This window comes from Protomyctophum bolini, assembly GCF_963924005.1.
Source record: "Protomyctophum bolini genome assembly, chromosome: 7".
In the NCBI taxonomy this organism is placed as follows: Eukaryota; Metazoa; Chordata; class Actinopteri; order Myctophiformes; family Myctophidae; genus Protomyctophum; species Protomyctophum bolini.
Window position 1 is genome coordinate 37,610,662 of NC_137868.1, and position 21,628 is coordinate 37,632,289.

General features: G+C 43.3%; 1 protein-coding gene across 3 annotated transcripts in view; it reads left to right on the top strand.

Moving 5' to 3' along the window:
* The window catches only part of nbeal2 (neurobeachin-like 2), a 110,114-nt gene extending 89,029 nt beyond the window's left edge, over positions 1-21,085 (top strand). For 2 of the 3 annotated variants that reach the window (XM_080768902.1, XM_080768904.1), the window contains 15 exons: positions 546-676; positions 977-1,086; positions 2,399-2,516; positions 2,805-2,902; positions 4,497-4,610; positions 5,118-5,201; positions 5,459-5,568; positions 6,881-7,053; positions 11,292-11,386; positions 11,713-11,829; positions 12,872-13,030; positions 14,545-14,693; positions 17,481-17,619; positions 17,851-18,593; positions 18,639-21,085. In XM_080768902.1, the coding sequence (XP_080625028.1) occupies positions 546-676; positions 977-1,086; positions 2,399-2,516; positions 2,805-2,902; positions 4,497-4,610; positions 5,118-5,201; positions 5,459-5,568; positions 6,881-7,053; positions 11,292-11,386; positions 11,713-11,829; positions 12,872-13,030; positions 14,545-14,693; positions 17,481-17,619; positions 17,851-17,958 (1,705 nt within the window). In that variant the 3' untranslated portion in view covers positions 17,959-18,593; positions 18,639-21,085. The remainder of the gene's footprint in view (positions 1-545; positions 677-976; positions 1,087-2,398; positions 2,517-2,804; positions 2,903-4,496; positions 4,611-5,117; positions 5,202-5,458; positions 5,569-6,880; positions 7,054-11,291; positions 11,387-11,712; positions 11,830-12,871; positions 13,031-14,544; positions 14,694-17,480; positions 17,620-17,850; positions 18,594-18,638) is intronic. The other variant, XM_080768903.1, reaches the window with a different exon arrangement.
* The last annotated feature ends 543 nt before the right edge of the window (positions 21,086-21,628 follow it).

A 21,628-nucleotide genomic window follows, 5' to 3' on the forward strand; every position in this document is an offset into this window, starting at 1 on the left:
CACAACACAACTTAACACAACGTTACATGACACCAGGTGTGTGTGAAGGAAGTAACTATTAATGTCAACATGGTTGCCATGAAAAGGGCCTATTGATTATTTTATTATAATATTATATTAATGTTTTTCAATGTTTTCCATTCCAATTGGCCCCATTGGCGCTCCCTTGTGGCCACAACTTTGAAAATCTATGCACTAGCAAGACAATACAACACAGCATGACACAACACAGCATGACAATAAGACAACAAGACACTTTAAGTTTAATAGAATGACATACCTGAGTGTAGGATATCATACTGTAACGGCATAATATGATAGTGTGATATTTGACATGACACTGTTTCTCAACCTCAGGTCTGTAACTCTGAGGCTTTACAAATGGACCCATACCGGTCTTAAATTAACTCTTAGGATTGTACAGCTGCAGGATTGGGAAATATATGACTATAATATATCCGTCTCATATATAAGACATAACTTGTGTGTGTGTGTGTGTGTGTGTGTGTGTGTGTGTGTGTGTGTGTGTGTGTGTGTGTGTGCAGGTTTGACTGCGCAGACCGTCAGTTCCACTCGGTGGCTGCGGCCTGGCAGGCGCGCATGGAGAGTCCTGCCGACGTCAAGGAACTCATCCCAGAGTTCTTCTACCTGCCAGAGTTCCTGCAGAACATGAACGGTGAGGAAGCAGCTATAGGGTTGTTGTCACAATTATCACATAATTGTCGAATCGCAGTTATTTTACATAATCATAACTATTTTGTCGTAATTGTTTCCATGTTGAAATATGTTAATCTAACTGTAAATGCACCACGTCTCTGTCTGCGTGTGTGTGCGGTTGTAATGCACGTAACTCGAGAACCGTTCATTGTTTTATTACCTTTTGTTTTGAAAGGTCATTGTATTTGTAACACACACACACACACACACACACACACACACACACACACACAGAGTTAAGTGGTTGTATTTGCTGCAGGGTTTGACCTGGGCTGTCTTCAGATGTCTCAGGAAGCTGTGACTGATGTTCTGTTGCCTCGCTGGGCCTCGTCCAGAGACGACTTCATTAGGAAACACAGAAAGGCTCTGGTGAGTTCACGCATACACTCAGACACACAGCCAGGGGCCACAGTGTTCATGCAGACACACAGTCAGGGGCCACAGTGTTCACGCAGACACTCAGACACACAGTCAGGGGCCACAGTGTTCACGCAGACACTCAGACACACAGTCAGGGGCCACAGTGTTCACGCAGACACTCAGACACACAGTCAGGGGCCACAGTGTTCACGCAGACACTCAGACACACAGTCAGGGGCCACAGTGTTCACGCAGACACTCAGACACACAGTCAGGGGCCACGCACGGCACCACGCCGGTGGCTGATGGGACTGTGCAGGGGCTGCCTAACCCAGTCGTTCCCAAGCACTGGGTCGGGACCCATTTGTGCGTCACGCACACATTTTTATGGGTCCCTTTATTTTTGGTTTCCTACGTTTTATTTTCCCTGCTGTCGGGCAGAAACCTCTTCTCTCCAGATGTCTCCCATGCAGGACCCAAACTTTTCTGAAATTCCTTTAAAAAATGTTTCAATGTTGAAATATATACTATAATGTAAGAAGAAAAAAAATCTCGAAGGAATATTTTCTCGCAAACTATACAAATTGGGTCCATGGCCCAAAAATGGGCCTGAGGTTGCCGCAACCCAATGTTTGTGAAACCCTGGGGTAGTGCATCAACCTAATCATGTTCCATGTCTCTCTCTGCTCTCAGTTCCTATCTAAATAAAGCAAAAAGCCACACACAGTGAAACAGTGTCATTTTATTGGCCAAGTAGGCTTTAAAAATATGTTTGGTGGTGGGGTTTTTCCATGCGAGAACAGTTTACATATAACATCGCAAGATTACAATAGGTGATAAAACATTTATGATGAATAAAACTAAAAAGAAAGAGAGAACAGGACACTTTTATACAAAACGTTCTGGGGGTCTTGTGTCGTTTACATTACGAAGCATATAAATCCACGTGTGGAGTGTGGTGAATATACAGTGGGGTAAGCTGGCTGCTCTGGTGGCTTAGCGTTAGTGGCCAGTCAGTGTACTGTACGTGTCACAATGGAATCCAATACGCATATATGCACACACACACACACACACACACACAGGCCAGGAACAACTCTGCTCCACTCCTGATTGGGACACACACACACACACACACACATGCCATGGAGGACTTGACTCACAGTCTCTCTCACACACACACACACGCGCATGCATGCATGCACGCACGCACGCACACACACACACACACACACACTGTAAAGTGTAGTTAGCGTCAGTTAGCGTGTATGCAATTTTTTTTTTTTTGTGTGTGCACGCATGTGCGCGCATGTGTGTGCAGGAATGTGAGCATGTGTCCAGTCACCTCCATGAGTGGATCGACCTGATCTTTGGCTACAAGCAGAGAGGGGAGGAGGCGGTGGAGGCCCTCAATGTCTTCTACTACTGCACCTATGAAGGTAATAAGTACAGCAAGCGACGTGTGCGTGTGTGTCTGGGGGGGGTATGAGACATATGAGATACAGTACGTGGTATACTGTAGGACGTGTGTGTGTGTGTGTACATTTGTGTGTGCGAGTGGCCAGGGATATGAGCGATATGAGATGCAGTCCGTGGTATTTTGGTTTCATGTTGGTCCTGTCTGACCCTGTCCATGACGTGGTGGTATAGTGAGTGTTGTGTTTGGTTTTGTTTTCTGACCCCGTCTCTTCGGTTCTCTTCCTGTGACCGTGACTCTGTCTGTGTAGGCGCCGTGGATCTGGACGCCATCGCCAACGAGAACGAGCGCAAGGCCCTGGAAGGGATCATCAGTAACTTTGGCCAGACTCCCTGTCAGCTCCTCAAGGTCTGACTCCACTCTGCACGCAACGCAACACCCTCTGACTAGAGTAGCCAGTGGTGGAAAGGAACTCAGTATATTTACTTAAGTACCGTTTTGAGGTATTACTTAACTTTAGTATATCAAAATTTCAGTACTTTTATTTTACTCCACTACAATTATTTGACAACTTTAGTGACTAGTTACTTTGTAAATTTGGATTATTATTTACGAAACATACAAGCTTGCGCACAAGTAGGCCATGTGTGGCCCTACTTGTGTGCAAGGCGCAAGTTGGCACGTCTTGTGTCAAGGACCCCACAGTTGATATCGTTGCTATTATTGCTGTCGGGCAGGAATATGTCCATATTCTAACTTTTTGTGTTTTTTGGAAAATTTAAATCACACTACAGCGTCACACAAAGCTTCTAAAGTACCGGTAACCACAACCACAAGCTCGAAGCGCGGCCCAAAGCGAATAGTTTTGAGCTTGTAGAACTGCTACTTTTGCTATTTCAGTCGGATAACTCACAAATAGATTTAACCAATATTTATTATTGAATGAGAATACAAGTGTATACCCCCCGCGACCCGACTACGGATAAGCGGTTGAAGATGGATGGATGGATGAATACAAGTGTGCATATAATATTCTATCTTGGCGTTCGGCTCTGCTACATTTTTCTCCCTGCTCAGCACAATTAAACACCATCATTAAACATTAAGTACAGGGAGATAGATACAATAACAACCCCACATGGGGAACAGAAATGCAAACACTGAATACACCTACATAGTAATGCAGCATATTAACCCCTCAAGTATATTTATGCGCCCTTGAGCACAGCATGAAGCCGCTCGAGTATATCTGACTGAACGAACTCCACAAGCTATGTATCATTTTAGAATTCTGAATTCTGAAAAGTAACCGTTTTGGACATATGAGGTTTCCACCCGACAGAGACGATAATGTTTCCATGGACGCCCATTGGAAAATATTCAGGGAGAATGGTCAACATTTGTCACAAAAGCAGATCTACAGTCTACAAGCTCACTACGGGTCGCATCGCGGCGCGTTGTGAGCTTTTAGATTTGGCTATTTTCAAATAGCCTAAAATGAAGAGGGCTTATAAGCCCCTCAAAGAGACCCCCGGAGGTCGCCAGAGTCCAGCGGTTTGAAGGCTCTACATCGGGCTCACAGATCAATGTGTTACTGTTTATGAGGATGGCCGTGACTCTGGCATCTGTCCTCATGCTTCACATTACTTTGGTAACACACGCATGCACACCTCAGTAGTGTTGTACTTGTGAGGACAGTGATTTTATTCTTGCCATTTTCAACCATAAGCCTAAAGCCAAAAAATAGCAAAAGTGAAAATCAGGCATAACTTTGACTCTAATCCCCAAACAGAGAAGAGAATATGTAATGTATATCTAGCGTGTGGTGCTGGTGGTGGAGATGTTTGTTGAATGCTGTAGTAGTGCTTCCAGATGTGCAGAGTTCAACATGGTACTTTGAGTTCCAACCATGCCTCCATCTCTCTCACACACACACACACACACACACACACACACACACACACACATCATGATGTCTCCATCCATGTGTTCCACCACACAGGAGCCTCACCCTCCCAGAATGTCCACTGAGAACGCGTCCAGGCGGCAGGCCCGCCTGGACACTCTGCCCCCCAACCTGTTTGACCACCTCAACCAACTGCGGCCCTTTGTGGAGGTACAGTATACAGCTCTCTACTAGCCCACAGGGCTTCTCAAACACATTTGTGTCAAGGACCCCCAAATTAACATGTATTTTTCCACGCAGAATGTTCAGAAGCAAAGATATGAGTTCAAAAAGTTTTAGCTGTGAAAGAAAATATATATTCAAACATTTACAAATGTATTTTGCTGTGGAACCCATCTGAAAAGGTTTTGTGCCAGCGACCCCCAGAAGACAAGATTTGTGTAAAAAAATATATACACATTTTTACTCAAGTCATTATCAGCTTGCATTCCATTCTCTTGCATATTGTACGTTTTCAAACACTTGATCAAAAGTACCAGATGTACAATGTAAAAAGAAATACTAGCTCACAAGCTGTGAGCGTGTATTTTTGAATAGCCAACATATAAAATGATTGTGACGTTACATTAATTACTTGTGTGTGTGTGTGTGTGTGTGTGTGTGTGTGTGTGTGTGTGTGTGTGTGTGTGTGTGCGCGTGTGTGTGACCCCCATGCAGGTGGTGAGTGATGGTCTTCCTCTGGTCCAGGCAGTGGTCTCTAAGACCCTGAATCGTTCCATCATCCAGGGGTCCGACGTCCTGGTAGGCTGGAGGAATTTCATTTTTTTCCATGCATTTGCAAATTAAATAAAAATATAAATCTTCAGGATTTCAATTTCAATCTGTTTTTTTTATACGACAATATATACTGTATGCAATGTGGCCCTCTGGAGTGAGTGTGAAACTCTAGTGGCCCTCCCCATCTTCAAAGTTGCCCACACCTGTGACAACGTATAGGCGTCCAAATGGGTTCATGTGACAAAACATTTGGTTCCTTCCACTGTGTCTTTGCCGTCCAGGTGACCGTTAGCGCCAACGGCTTGATAGGAACGCACAACTGGCTGCCCTTCGACAAGAACATCGCCAACTACTTCACCTTCACCAAGGACCCCACGGTGACCAACCCCAAGTGAGTGTCACAATACGTCTCTTTAGAAGGACAAACTATGCACACCTGCGAGGGACAGGTGCGTCGGATAAATGAACTGGAACAGTAGGGAAAACAGATCTTAACTAGATATGCACTCTATCGAGCTGCCAACTTGTGCCATGCACACAAGTAGGCCATAAATGGCCTACTTGTGCGTAAGCAGAGCGCGCAAGTACTGCCGACTTCTACGAACTTACTCTCATAACAGTAAAGATGACAACAAACAAACAAACTTTTAAAGAAATCTGACATTAATACAAAATACAATTCTTTTGCTACATCAACCCACCCACCCAATATTAATTTTTCAAAGATAGCATCCGTTATCCACTATTTTGTAAATGTTTTGGAAAAGTTGTAACGTTCCAATGTTCGATTTAAACACAATTAAATCGTAAATCGTAATTATTTGTGTAACAATGAATCGTCAACTTGTGTAAGGAGGGACATCCCTAGGGGAGAGTGGTTCTCCCGTTCCACTGAGGAGTGAAGGCTCATGTCGTCATGTTAAACACCAGGCCATATAGCTCCATGCCTCAGATATCTGTATCGGCCTATCTTTCCAGCTCAGCAAGGATTACTGGTGCTTGTAGTACTTCAAAGCTGTATTTAATTTAATCCGTTCTAAAAAAGAAAATAACTTTTAGCAGATGGTTTTAAATGATCGTTATACAGCTTAAACCTGCAGTAAACCCAGATCACATAAACACGGTGTAAATCACAACGCAAACCCACTTGAACTCTCACAGAGTATGTAACTCTTAAATGTCACCACGCGTATATGTTGCAAATAGGAAAGTCCTCCCTCTCTTGCCCTGGTTTATAGCAAACCATGCCTAAACTTTGCCCTCTCCTTTACCTTTCCTCTCTGTCCCTCTATCTCTCTGTCCCTCAAAAATGTTTGAAATTCTTGTAAACAGCGTTTACAACAAGAAAAGAGTACAATGGACAAATAGTAGTAATAAAAAAGTATTAATAAAAACAAAAAATGCCTACAAATGTTTTTTTGTGGATCTGCAATACTTTTGACGCTATATTATGATATGAACTGTCTGGTGCTGGGACTCTGGTGCAACGCACAGGTCCTGGGCCTGTTGAGAGCAAGAGTGGACCTGGTGAGACGTAGGAGGACAGGAGACAACCCACAGAGCCTATAGTCCCTCCATGCGCCATGCGCAATTGCACCACTCAGTTCACACGTGTGTGATTTTTTTTTAGTTATGATATAGTAGTAGAGTGTTGTCTCAATCCAACTGTTGTCCTCCTGTCCTGTTCTGTGTGCTTCAACCAGAACACAGCGCTTCCTGAGTGGCCCCTTCGCTCCGGGGGTGGGCCTCAGCGCTCAGGTCCTGGTGGTGTCCAGCGACGGCCGGCTGCTGTTCAGTGGAGGACACTGGGACTGCAGCCTGCGAGTCACACTGCTGGGCAAGGCCAAGATGGTGGGACGGATCTGCAGACATATAGGTGAGTCCAGTCGGAGCAGTGGCTTTCATTTTTGGTTTTTGAGTGGTGCAACCACTCCCTTACGGAGCTATGTGTGTGGGTGCGTCTGAGCACGAAAACAGCATGGTTGTTTTTCACAACCTGTGCGCAACCTAACACACACACAAACACACACGCACATATTAACTGTATGTGATTTCGGGTGTGCCAGTACAGTACAGTGACGGTACAGTACAGTACAGTAGAGGGACCCCCACACGGTAACTCTGTCATTTCTCAACCGTTGTCACTTCACTGTCATCAGGGGAGCCCTCAAAAATCATGAGGGGACCGCCCTGGGAGTCCCGACCCACAGGTTGAGAACCACTGTATTAGAGTAGGACCGAAGTCTGACACCACTGCCACTAGAGGCCGCTGTCCCCCTGGCTCAGAGAGTTATCACAGACATTATCAAATGAAACTCAATATCATAAACTAGTCACATTCCAGACAGAATAGTCTGTCTGGAATGTGTTCTTATATGACGCGATGCTAAGATGACCCTATGGTATTTTCAATAGAAATACTTCCGTGACCCAGGGGATAATGGAGTGACGTCAGGAATCCGGACGATGCTTTATTTCAGCGTTGATGCTGAAATATGCAAGAAAACTTGTCAACATCCTTTCAGCATCCTGTCAGCTGTTTACATCACTAGCACATTGAAAACAATCAAGTAACGAATACAAAAGCCATGTGGATATTTTCTGTTGGCTGGCTATAAGCAAACTCACAGCTGTTTCTGTGATAGTTTGTTGTTTCCCGTGGAAAGGGAAGTTCACAAAGGTTGAACCATTAAGCCCATGTGTTACTGTTTACAGAATTAGGTGTGGTTGGGGTCTTATTAAGTCACAATGATTGGCGTAACATCCATGACAGTTCTACCTCATTAAGTCACAATGATTGGCGTAACATCCATGCTACCTAATTTTTCATTTTATTTAGCTGATGTTCTGATGTCTCTCTTGATACCACTTCACGTGATACTTAACCCATTAACACCGCCCTTTCAGATTTTAGCATTGGCTGATCAAAAGTAGAAGATATACAAGCTCACAGCGTATATCTGCCCTCGGCTGACCAGGGGGAGGCAGTACAGAGACCAGGGTTACTGCATGTTTTTTGTGAGGGTACCTACAGAAAGGCCCTTTCCAAATTATGATAAATTGGTTAAAGAACTAAAAAAAGACCTACACAGATGGGATCTGCTGCCTCTGAGTCTGTCCTTATTTGGAAGGATAGAGTCAGTTGGAATGAATATTCTGCCAAGACTACTCTTCTTATTTCAATCTCTCCCTATTACAGTGCCACAATCGCTTTTCAAATTACTGGCAAAATTGGAGGCCTAGAATTGGACTGAAAATGTTGATGTCACCAAAGGAAAAAAAGGAGGGCTGGGTCTACCGAATATGAGAATGTATTACTTGGGCAGCTCAACTCAGAGCAGTGGTGGCTTGGGTGTTCAGAGATGAATGTATTACTGCCGCAGCTCAACTCAGAGCAGTGGTGGCTTGGGTGTTCAGAGATGCGGAGACAGGATGGGTCCCTATAGAACAAAACTCAATACCAGGAATAGCACTATCTACCCTTCCATTTCTCAGCCAAGAGTCTCGGAAGAAGATCCAAATAAATAATATATGGGTTAAACATGCATTGAAAATCTGGGTTTCAGTACAAAAACAGCTAAAGATAGCCACGGCCCTATCAAGAGCCATGACTATAGTAGGCAACATAGAATGTATTCCTTCGATATGGGACGGAGCATACAAAAGATGGGCAGAAAGAGGTTTAATTACAATCAACCAATATTGTTTGATGGGAATGTATTTAAATCTTTCTCACAACTCCAAGACAGGTATGCCCTGCCGCCAACAGATTTATATAGATATTTACAAATTAGAAACTATATTATAAGAAATAAAGACTGGCAGAATTAAAAGTATACCAAACAATATGGAGCAACATTTCATTGAAATCTCTGAACAGTAACACCCAACACACAAAAATAAAGTATCACTTATACAGTATATAAAAATTTAAGGTTAGATATGTCTGATAATACTCTAATATTGATAATATTAAGGGACAATGGGAAATGTAGTTGAACCAGGGGGGCAGTCAGACAGATATTTTGTGAAGCCACTAAGGAAATGAAAGTTCATATAATGGCCTGTTGTGGCGCTGTCATTGGGCTCAAAAAAGCCTATAGCCCCATAGAGGCCCATGTATTTGGGCCCAACTTCACCTAGACTGTATTACCTTAATAAACATGGTCATGAATACTTTCTGCTTCCAGTCACTAGTTTAAAGTCTCATTTCTAATGTCATAATATTCTTTTTGGAAAATTATGGTCCCATGTATTAAAAAAATGACCATAAAGTCGCGCATGTTCTGAGGGGCGTGGCTACCGTTACAGTCTATGAACGGGATCCCCCACCCACTCGAGTCAAAATAAAAACCAACGAAGAAGAAGGGGGGAAGTCCCGCCTCGTTGTCTGGGCCAGCCAATGGCCAGCTGGGCCCAAACGGATCTAGAAAGATGGCGACTTCCATTGCAAGGACTGACAGGCTTCATTTTACGTTCATGTTAGACCCGCGGAACGCTTTGTCCATATTTTTTACAGTCTATGAGTTGAACGTTATAATAGAGGATGATATATGGGAAGATATATGTTCTGGCTGTCGTGGAGGACTACAGAGCCAAATATGGAAAGAATTTGACTGGAAAGCGAAAATGAGGTTCTTTAGGACCCCTTTGACAGCCAGTACATATAAACCCAACTCCACTGATGAATGTTGGAGAAACTGTGACATGATTGGTGACCATACCCATATATTTTGGGACTGCAGAATTAGATAAAATCTTTAAAAAAGATATTTCACTGAACTCAAGGTCATCATTATTAGATAATAGATATACAGTATATGAACAAGTGTTCACGAAGGACCAGTGCTATATAATAAATAATACATATTCTGTTAATAGTGGCAAGAAAGATTGTGACACTTAATTGGATGAAACCCAACCCCCCTACTATGGATCAGTGGCGACAAAAAGTTAAACAAATATATAAGATGGAATATATGACAGCCCAGCTTCAAATGAAGCTTCCTAACTTCAAAAGGAGATGGGAGTTAGGGGCAGAATATCTGGAAGCAGATTCTACAAATGACGCTGCCCAGATACCCTAAATTAAAAACCTCCCATATCACAGTGAAAAGTAAAGGTGTAATTATCTCCAAGGCACTCGCAAGGCAAACAATACTATTATATATATTACTATGTATTTTTCTTTTCTTTTCTTTCTTTTGCTTGTAATTGTGTAAAATTGTGTTTACTTTTACACTTAAAAAAATGAACTGAGAGAAAATATGTTCTGTAATATGAAATTAAATTGCCTGTAAATGATTTTATAATGGCATTAATTTAATGGCAATTAAGTACAAAAAGAAAAAAAAAGAAAGGCCCTTTCACCAACCTCACCCAGGGTCTGGGTACCAAACCCCCCACTAAGGCTATCCAACGTTGAAGCTGCCACTACCTACTGGAGAAATGTGGAAATTGCAGCACTTTCATGGAGGTGGACGGACGTTCATGACGTCACGTGCGTAACCGTGCTATGCTAGGCTAATACTTCGGCTCGCTCGAGCCATTGAGTCATAATTGTACTTCTGGCAGTCTTCCGGGTGCTTCAAAACGCCACTGAGCAACTGAAATGAATAGCGGGGGGGTGGGGCGGGGCTAACACTTACGGTTCGGTCTCTATCCTTTTATTACTCTATGATAGGTACTGATGACACTGCTATTTATTACTCTATGATAGGTACTGATGACACTGCTATTTATTACTCTATGATAGGTACTGATGACACTGCTATTTATTACTCTATGATAGGTACTGATGACACTGCTATTTATTACTCTATGATAGGTACTGATGACACTGCTATTTATTACTCTATGATGGGTACTGATGACACTGCTATTTATTACTCTATGATGGGTACTGATGACACTGCTATTTATTACTCTATGATGGGTACTGATGACACTGCTATTTTCATCAAAGAGTGTTGAGGGGGGAAAAGAAGGGGACCTAGTATAGCCCTCCCTGGGGGGATAATAGACTAATAATAATAAAGTAATCCATGCTGCGCGTGTGTGTGTGTGTGTGTGTGTGTGTGTGTGTGTGTGTGTGTGTGTGTGTTCTCTCTGCAGATGTGGTCACATGTCTGGCCCTGGATCTGTGTGGCATCTACCTCATCTCTGGTTCCAGAGACACCTCCTGCATAGTGTGGCAGGTTCTACAGCAGGTAAACACACACGTTTGTGTTTGTGTGTGTGTGTGTGTGTGTGTGTGTGTGTGTGTGTGTGTGTGTGTGTGTGTGTGTGTGTGTGTGTGTGTGTGTGTGCGTGTGCGCGTGTGTCTTGAGAGATTTCACAAAAGCATAAAAAGTAGCAGATCCACAATCGCGTTTCCAGTTTCACGATCTGCTACTTTTACTATTTTTGAATTAGAATCCCAAAAAGTAACAGTTTCGGACATAATGAGCTTTCCACCCGACAGAGACGATAGAGTAATTTAATTTAGATGTACATACTGTAAATGTAACTGTGTGGTTTTTCTGTGGTCCTCCAGGGGGGCTTCTCCAGTGGCCTGTCTCCTCGGCCAGTGCAGGTCCTCTGTGGACACGACCAGGAGGTCACCTGTGTGGCCATCAGCACCGAACTGGACATGGCTGTCTCAGGGTCAAAGGTGAGAGACCGTGCATGAGGTTATTATTAAAGGAGAATAGAGTCTGCACACACTGGTGATGCTGGAAAAAGCTCTGTTGTATAAATGAAATGTACTTACTTACTTAACCCATTCTGACCTGAGATCAGATTCACACGAGGTTTTCACTAGGACACACACTGGTCTGATGAACCCATTCTGACCTGAGATCAGATTCTAGAAAAATGTCAGTCGTTCTTCGAATTTTTCAAAAATAGCAGACCTACAAGCTCGTATCGCGCCACTCGGTGGCGCGATATGAGCTTGTAGATCTGCTATTTTTCAATAGCTAAAGCATAACATGATGCTAACACCAAAATGGGTGCCCGGTCAGAATGGGTTAAGCCCGACACACACCGGCTGCGTCCCCCGCGCGGCGCCGCGCGGCGCACACAGCCGCCTCCATTATTTTCAATGAACCTAACGCACACCGGCTCCGTCCGCCGCGCGGAGCCGAGCCGCGCCGCGGCGCGCCGCTGACGGTCGCAGCCGGTGTGTGGTGGGCTTTACTTGTATCAACGTTTCAATCAATTCAGATCTTCGTCAGGACATTACACATGGTGTATGTGTCCAGATGAAGGTCATGTACAACAATGTCCTGATGTAACTGTATACAGATTTAGTGCACACATTTTAGATTAAAATTCAGAAACAAAAAGTATAAACCACAGTAACAAATACCAGTGCAGAACCAAATGAATCGTTGCTCTTCTATTATTCAGGACCCCTTTTGGTGTTTTAAGCATTATGATATACTTTGTCTATTGCAAAATAGCAGCGAGCTTGTAGATCTGCTATTTGTCAGTGGCGCAAATGTGGCGCAAATGTGGCGCAAATCTTTGAATATATGTTCTTTCAGAGCAAACGTTTTTTTACTCAAATCTTTGCTTCTGGGGGGTCCCTGGAACTACATATTTTCAGACGGGGGGTCCGCAGCCAAATACAGATAATTATTTTAATCATTTTTATCCCCCCCCCCCCCCCCCCTCTCTCTCTCTCTCTCTCTCTCTCTGACGTGCGTCAGGACGGCACGATAATCATGCACAGCGTCCGAAGGGGTCAGTTCCTGCGCTCGCTGCGGCCTCCCGGTGAGAGCTGCGTGCCGGCCTCCATCTCTCAGCTGCAGGTGGGCATGGAGGGACACGTGGTGGTGCAGACGTCCCTGGAAGTCCCTGGTGGAAAGGTACGGCTCTCCATATCAGTCCCATACATTCAGTCAGTGGTGGAGAAGGTAACTTAACCCATTCTGACCTGAGATCAGAATTCTAAAAATGTCTTCTACATCCTGACAGTTTTCTGAAAAAGCTATGTTTGTATGTCAGTCGTCCTTCGATTTTTCAAAAATGGCAGACCTACAAGCTCGTAGCGCGCCACTCGGTGGCGCGCTATGAGCTTGTAGATCTGCTATTTTTCAATAGCTAAAGCATAACATAGTGCTTAGACCAAAAGGGGTTCCCGCCCCCACAATGGGTTAAGGACTGTACTCGAGTACAATTTTGAGGTTATTTCTACTTTACTTGAGTATTTCCAATACGTTTTACTTCTACTCCACTACATCTCAGAGGCAAGTATTGTACGTTTACTCCACTGCATTTATTTGAGAATTTGAGTTGCTAAAGTTACTTTGATTATTATGACAAAACATACATTAACCACTTCAGCCCTTTATACATTTCGACCATTTGAAAATAGTCGATCTACAATGTGTCGCGATGCGACGCATTGTGAACTTGGAGATCTGCTATTTTCAAAATAATTTTATACATTTGAAAACTTGAAATGAGACAATCTGCATAGTGAGTACTTTGGTACTTTTAAGTACATTTTGATGCCAATACTTTTGTACTTTTACTCAAGTACATTTTGAATTCTAGACTTTTACTTGTAAAGGAGTAGTTCTATATTGCAGTATTGATACTTTTACTTAAGTAAAACAATTGAGTACTTTTTCTAGCTCAAACACCTTTCTCATATTTCTTGTCTGAAAATGTAAAGTACAACATACCAGTGCCAAAATATTATGTATAAAATAAAATACTGTGGTTTACTATTTTCATTTTCAAAATACAGTGAGTACACTTGCAGCCAGTTGTATGGCCCAGTTCTAATTGAAAGAGATTACCGGCGGTAATACAAAATGAAAAAGATGAAAGTGAAAGTAATTTAATATAATAATTGGATAGTGTAATTGGCAGGTGCGGCTGCGTACTGCACACTGATGAGAGTGATGTGAACAAGTAACTTCCTCTGGGATGCATGACGTGTAACAGAGATTCATTCCTATTTAATTCTATCAACTTGCTGGTTCTTACACATTACATTACTTACACAAGTCTGTTTTTTTGTCTATTTTCTTTTTTTACCCAATGCATCTTATCACAAACTACATGGGCATTTTCAATGCCTATCAAGAAACACATTTCAAATTAATCAATCGTAATATGAGATAAACATTTCAAATGCCATACATGTAACAAAAATACTGCCTATACATATTTTTTTTAAATACTGCCCATCTCTTTAAAAAAAAATTTTTTTAATCCAGTAAAAGAAAGTCGTGGCCCATAAAGATTGGTCCGTGACCCACAAATGGGTCCCAACCCACTGTTTGGGAAACAGTGGGGCGTTCATTTACAAGAAAAACAAAGTCAGAATATGAGAGAGAAAAGGTTTCCATGTTGTTACTTTTCCTTCAAGGGGAAGTACTCGCTCCACGTGTACTCTGTGAACGGCTGCCTGCTGTCGTCTCTCTGCATGGAGGAGCAAGTGACCGCTCTGCACCTGGTGTCTGACTACGTCCTCATGGGCACCTCGCACGGCAAGCTGCACATACGAGACCTCTACAGGTACAGACACACTGTTAGGGTGATAACCAACACATACATACGAGACCTCTACAGGTACAGACACACTGTTAGGGTGATAACCAACACATGCATATGAGACCTCTACAGGTACAGACACACTGTATAACCAACACATACATATGAGACCTCTACAGGTACAGACACACTGTTAGGATGATAACCAACACATACATACGAGACCTCTACAGGTACAGACACACTGTTAGGGTGATAACCAACACATACATACGAGACCTCTACAGGTACAGACACACTGTTAGGGTGATAACCAACACATACATACGAGACCTCTACAGGTACAGACACACTGTTAGGATGATAACCAACACATACGAGACCTCTTCAGGTACAGACACACTGTATAACCAACACATACATATGAGACCTCTACAGGTACAGACACACTGTTAGGATGATAACCAGCACATACGAGACCTCTACAGGTACAGACACACTGTATAACCAACACATACATATGAGACCTCTACAGGTACAGACACACTGTTAGGATGATAACCAACACATACATATGAGACCTCTACAGGTACAGACACACTGTTAGGGTGATAACCAACACATACATATGAGACCTCTACAGGTACAGACACACTGTTAGGGTGATAACCAACACATACATACGAGACCTCTACAGGTACAGACACACTGTTAGGATGATAACCAACACATACATACGAGACCTCTACAGGTACAGACACACTGTTAGGATGATAACCAACACATACATACGAGACCTCTACAGGTACAGACACACTGTTAGGATGATAACCAACACATACGAGACCTCTACAGGTACAGACACACTGTTAGGATGATAACCAACACATACATATGAGACCTCTACAGGTACAGACACACTGTTAGGATGATAACCAACACATACATACGAGACCTCTACAGGTACAGACACACTGTTAGGGTGATAACCAACACATACATATGAGACCTCTACAGGTACAGACACACTGTTAGGGTGATAACCAACACATACATATGAGACCTCTACAGGTACAGACACACTGTTAGGGTGATAACCAACACATACGAGACCTCTACAGGTACAGACACACTGTTAGGGTGATAACCAACACATACATATGAGACCTCTACAGGTACAGACACACTGTTAGGGTGATAACCAACACATACATACGAGACCTCTACAGGTACAGACACACTGTTAGGATGATAACCAACACATACTTATGAGACCTCTTCAGGTACAGACACACTGTTAGGATGATAACCAACACATACTTATGAGACCTCTACAGGTACAGACACACTGTTAGGATGATAACCAACACATACATACGAGACCTCTTCAGGTACAGACACACTGTTAGGATGATAACCAACACATACATACGAGACCTCTTCAGGTACAGACACACTGTTAGGATGATAACCAACACATACATATGAGACCTCTTCAGGTACAGACACACTGTTAGGGTGATAACCAACACATACATACGAGACCTCTACAGGTACAGACACACTGTTAGGGTGATAACCAACACATACGAGACCTCTTCAGGTACAGACACACTGTTAGGGTGATAACCAACACATACATACGAGACCTCTACAGGTACAGACACACTGTTAGGGTGATAACCAACACATACGAGACCTCTTCAGGTACAGACACACTGTTAGGATGATAACCAACACATACATATGAGACCTCTACAGGTACAGACACACTGTTAGGATGATAACCAACACATACGAGACCTCTACAGGTACAGACACACTGTTAGGGTGATAACCAACACATACGAGACCTCTACAGGTACAGACACACTGTTAGGGTGATACCCAACACATACGAGACCTCTACAGGTACAGACACACTGTTAGGGTGATAACCAACACATACGAGACCTCTTCATCGTCTGACGTCATTTGCCATTGAACTTGGTCTTGGCCTGAAAGTTTGTACGGAACAAAATTGGTCATAAAACATCCACAGACTTGGCCACATGCATGCCGTCACGGGCGGAATACACAAGGCCAGATGTTGGAGGGCCTAGCGCCCCCCAAAGATATATCTAATAATAATAATAATAATCTATAATATCTATAACCAGTAAGATGCCCTGAGGGTGAGAAGCGTGCACGCATCCGCCCGGGTGACGGCAGACTGCTGGGCGAGCGCTGATGCTTTGGCATGGTCAGATCAACATATGGACTGAATTCTGTACTGGCCATATATGGAGCGTGTCTTGAGTGTACAGGGTTTGATGAGGTCAGATATGGAATGTCAGAACAGGAATGACAGGTGGGGTAGGACCTATTCTGACCTGTGAGAACAGGTCAGCTCCATATATGGACATCTAAGGGTTTGAAGTTTGGCCAGATGTAGAGTTGCTGGCAGGCTCCATAATATGCAGATCTAGGTGATGATCCAGAATTCTCCATGTATGGTTATCCAGGGTTAGATGAGGGACACCTGTTGTATATAAGTGGCAGATAAAGGACGGGAGAGAGACAGAACAGGTATGGAGTCTGGACTAGTATTTTCAAAAACCACACTCGGCGTCAACTTTTGGCGTCTTCACTTTTCTGCCCTCACTTTTCTGTACTTTTGTCAGCCAATCAAATCATTGCTATGGGGTGATCAGCCAATCACAAGCCAATGTTTGTGTTCTCACAAACCCGGAAAGCTGGGCATAGGAAGTGGCTGGAACCCCTCAAAAATGTCAATAAATGAACAGTTTTCTGCCTTGGTTTGTGTGACAGCCTGAGTTCGGTGGAGGCGCCGCCCCTGGTACTGAAGGTCCCCATCAGGAGTGTCTCTGTCACCAGAGAGAACAGTCACATCCTGGTCGGCCTGGAGGACGGCAAGCTGATCGTGGTGGGGGCAGGGAAACCAGAGGAGGTGAGGCGTGCGTGTGCGTGTGTGTGTGTGTGTGTGTGTGTCACTCTGAATAATCACATGCTAACAACTTAGAATAAAGTAATTCAGATTACAATCTGTCCTTTAAATCTATTGTCATTGAACCTGAATGTTAGGTTTTTTTTTAATGTGTGTGTGTGTGTGTGTGTTGTCTTCACATGGCCTTAACCTGTCGTCGTCGTCGTCCCCCCCTCCTCTCTCCACACCCCTCAGGTGCGCTCAGGTCAGTTCTCTCGACGCCTGTGGGGTTCCACGCGGCGTATTTCCCAGGTGTCCGCGGGAGAGACAGAGTACAACCCCACTGAGCATGCTGGGAAATGACACACGTGGCTGTGATTCTCTCGATGTGACTCGACAGGGCCTCTCTTTTTTACCACTCTGTCTCCCCGAGTCCACAGCCTCGTCAGAGCTCTCTGGGGGGGAGAGTGACCCGGCCCGTACACACACTGTGCACTTTTGTTTTTCTGACTTTTGAAACTCTCCAATCAGCATCATTCCAAAGAACGGCCTTGTTGTGTTTTGGGGGAAATGGAGGAGAAGGTTGTTATGAACCGCTGTTTGACAGTGTGTGGTTGTTGAGGCAGCCACTTATGGTGCAGAAACACCATGATTCACTGTGGCGCAGACAGACAGACAGCAGAATGATTCACTGTGGTGCAGACAGACAGACAGACGGCAGAATGGACTCACACAGACAGCCATTCCCAACCTGTGGGCCCCTGTGAGGATATTGCAAATGGGACCCCTAAAATAATTTACACTGGCATTTTATTGATAATATAATAACAAAACAAAATTGTGCGTGGTATTCAAAACACCTGGAAAAAGAAAACTATCTGACCACTTAACACGTTCAGCGTTCAGATGGGTGAACGCTTTTGACATGAGAAGTGGGCCCTGGTCCAGAAAAGGTTGGGAACGGCTACCCTAACCCGCTGGACGTCTTCTCTCGTCAGGTCCCGTCCTTTTACCCTAACCCGCTGGACGTCTTCTCTCGTCAGGTCCCGTCCTGTTAGGGTTGAATGTGTGCGCATGTGTACTGTGTATGGCCATGGCATCTCCCAACCCTCCTCGAAACTAACAACTGAAAATACTGGAGCTATTTCCATGCTGCAATACTGGTAAACACCACTAGAGGGGTGTGTGTGTGTGTGTGTGTGTGTGTGTGTGTGTGTGTGTGTGTGTGTGTGTGTGTGTGTGTGTGTGTGTGTGTGTGTGTGTGTGTGTGTGTGTGTGTGTGTGTGTGCAGTATGTGCAGTATGTGCACGTTTACTAATGCCCTTTTGGCCCTAAGCAATCTTAATGTTAAAGCAAAAACTGCTTTAATGATGAATACATCCACCTTTTTAAACTGTAGAATCTACAGTTTAAGACATTGGATATAATGAACCTTGTGAAGAGATGTCTTCTGTTGCCTTACATGGAGGAGAACATCGCATTGTTTGATCCCTATAAACTCACTTTTTTGTTTTTTCAATACTATTGACTATATTAGTATACCGGTAGTCTAGATGTTTTTTAATTGAAACTGAAAAGTGCCTTTTGCATCTGTGTATCTCCAGCCATATGCACGCAACCATCTCCACTGTATATCTGTTTTATACTTTCTGTCTCACAGAGAGCTGCTCTGATCTCTCTCGCTTGCATATTTACATACTTTTATTCTACTGTACTGTATGTCAACGAGGACTCTGCCCTCCTCCGCACCAAAACAATGTGTACATTACCCTGCCTGCGTCATTGTTAATTAGCCTAATGTTCTCTTAGCTGTTCGCTGAATGCATGTGATTCGTGTTAGTTTTGCGAAGCACTGAGGAGGGACTGTGAAGTATATGAACGGAGAGACTGTCCAGTGAACAGAGGAAGGAATGTTCCTCCTGCCAGCTCATCGCTCCTGCGGCCGGAGTGACTGAATTGTTATGCACTGTCATGATGGAGGGGAGACAAAACTAAGGGAACTGTTTGGGGCAAATGCAATACCAACCCGTTTCCCCTCCATGTCTCTATAGGTAATGCACAGAACAACCCAAGTGAAAGCATTTATGATTTTCTTTTTTTGCTGTGCATCCCTGTGAAAGTCGAGCACATGTTTTACGACCTTTTATTTTGATCACCTAAAAACCTCTGGTTTTTAATTAACGGGTTAATATGCATGTTCGAGGTGTTCTGTGCAAAGAAGAAATGCTTTTTATTTGTGTGTAAGCAGCTGTTCACTTGCGCACGCACACACACACACACACACACACACACACACACACAATGACTAATACTTTTTGCAAACCGTTACCTGTACAATATTGCTGCATCTCCTTGCAATACGTGTTATTATGATATTATTATGATTTTTATTAGGTCATAATTCTGGCTTGCTTGTTTGATTATCACACAATTCAGTCCATGACCACTGAATGGGTCAGGGTTCTGCATTCTACTGTATGTGCTGTATATATAACTGCTAGACTATGTTGGCCAAGTGTCTTAAAATTGTTCCATTCCAACTGAAGCCATAAGTTTACTTCATAACTCCAGCGCACAGCGTTGTCCCTCGTAGAAGATCTATCGTTTCCGACGAGCGATCAGTGCAGTGTGGCAGAGAATGGATCCGGCTTTAATTAGCCAGGCCAGCACTGTCTTGAAATCTGACTGGTTCCCACTTCCTTTTAAATCACAGTTTTAGCTTTGTATTGTTTGTTCTTTGAAGATGTGTGAGGAAAGAAATGCACATGCTTTTTCAAAATGAAACTGTCTGCCTACTTTTTTTTCCTTCTCATAACCAGCCAGCAGCTATTTGATACTGCTGATGTCTGTCTGTCTTGTCTATGCGGTTCCATTAGCAGTGCTTTGGGCAGTTAGTTACACTTCATTGGAACTGGTTTTGGAAGATATCAGCCGCATCACACGATGCTGTTCATTAATCTGTATCTCACAGTAAGTAATTAGCCTTCCATAGCCTTGTATTGAGATTCCCAATAGTTGGGAACCAACGATTCTCAAGTCATGTGTCGCGTAGCACAAAGCCTATCGTAGTGTGATGTACATCTCCTGGACATGATCCTAGTTTGTCACAACAGTCTCTCGAGACAGACTGTTGACCCTGTCAATTCAAAGGAAAAGAGGGCACTGTCTTTCCTTTATTTTGGGTTAAACCCCAACCCACGATGAGTTCTCATCGTTTGGTCAGATTGGTCACAACCTGAACCCACAATGGACTTCGATCAACAAATGTTAACCAACAATAACAAAACATTCTTTAGTTTTGGGTCTGAAATCTCATCTAGTCTCTGGAGACAGACTGAAAAGAGGATGCTGTTTGTCCTTTGTTTTGCCAATAGGTACCCATATTGAATCATCAAATGGTGGTCCGTGGCTCAAATGCAGAATTAATAATGGACCTTGATGTGAAAATGGTTAAAAACCACTGACTTAGAGGATTTAGAACTCTTGGTGCTATAAGCCTCCCAATCTCAGGGCAGACACTCTAACCACAAGCTGGTATTTGTACCCAGTGTGCAGTTGTTTTCTGTATATATATATATAAAATCTGATTTGTTTCTTAGATCTGATCTTTAGGTCTGAGTGTCCACACTGATATTTGTATGTGATCAGATCGGAATTGTGTGCTATGGTAATGACAAACAGAAAATAGCTGATCTATAAACTCACACAACGCATGGTGATATTGAAGATCTGGACGACACCGTCTAAATTATAAATCAGGCCTCAGTGTTTGAGTGTCCAGAATCTAGACTGAAACACATCTTTAGGAATCGGATTTGAATAGCATTTCAAACCACCTAGGAGGAATGTGGTTCAAAACGGATGAGCAAAATCTGTTTCCACATGTGTCTTTTTTTACTGTTCCGACCTGACCTCCAATCTGCCAGTGTTCGCCAGGATTAGATACACATTTTCTGTTTATTCTTTCAAAAGATTTTAAATAATTTCATAACAATTTGAAACAAAAAAAATCTCAGAAATTCATAAATGAAAT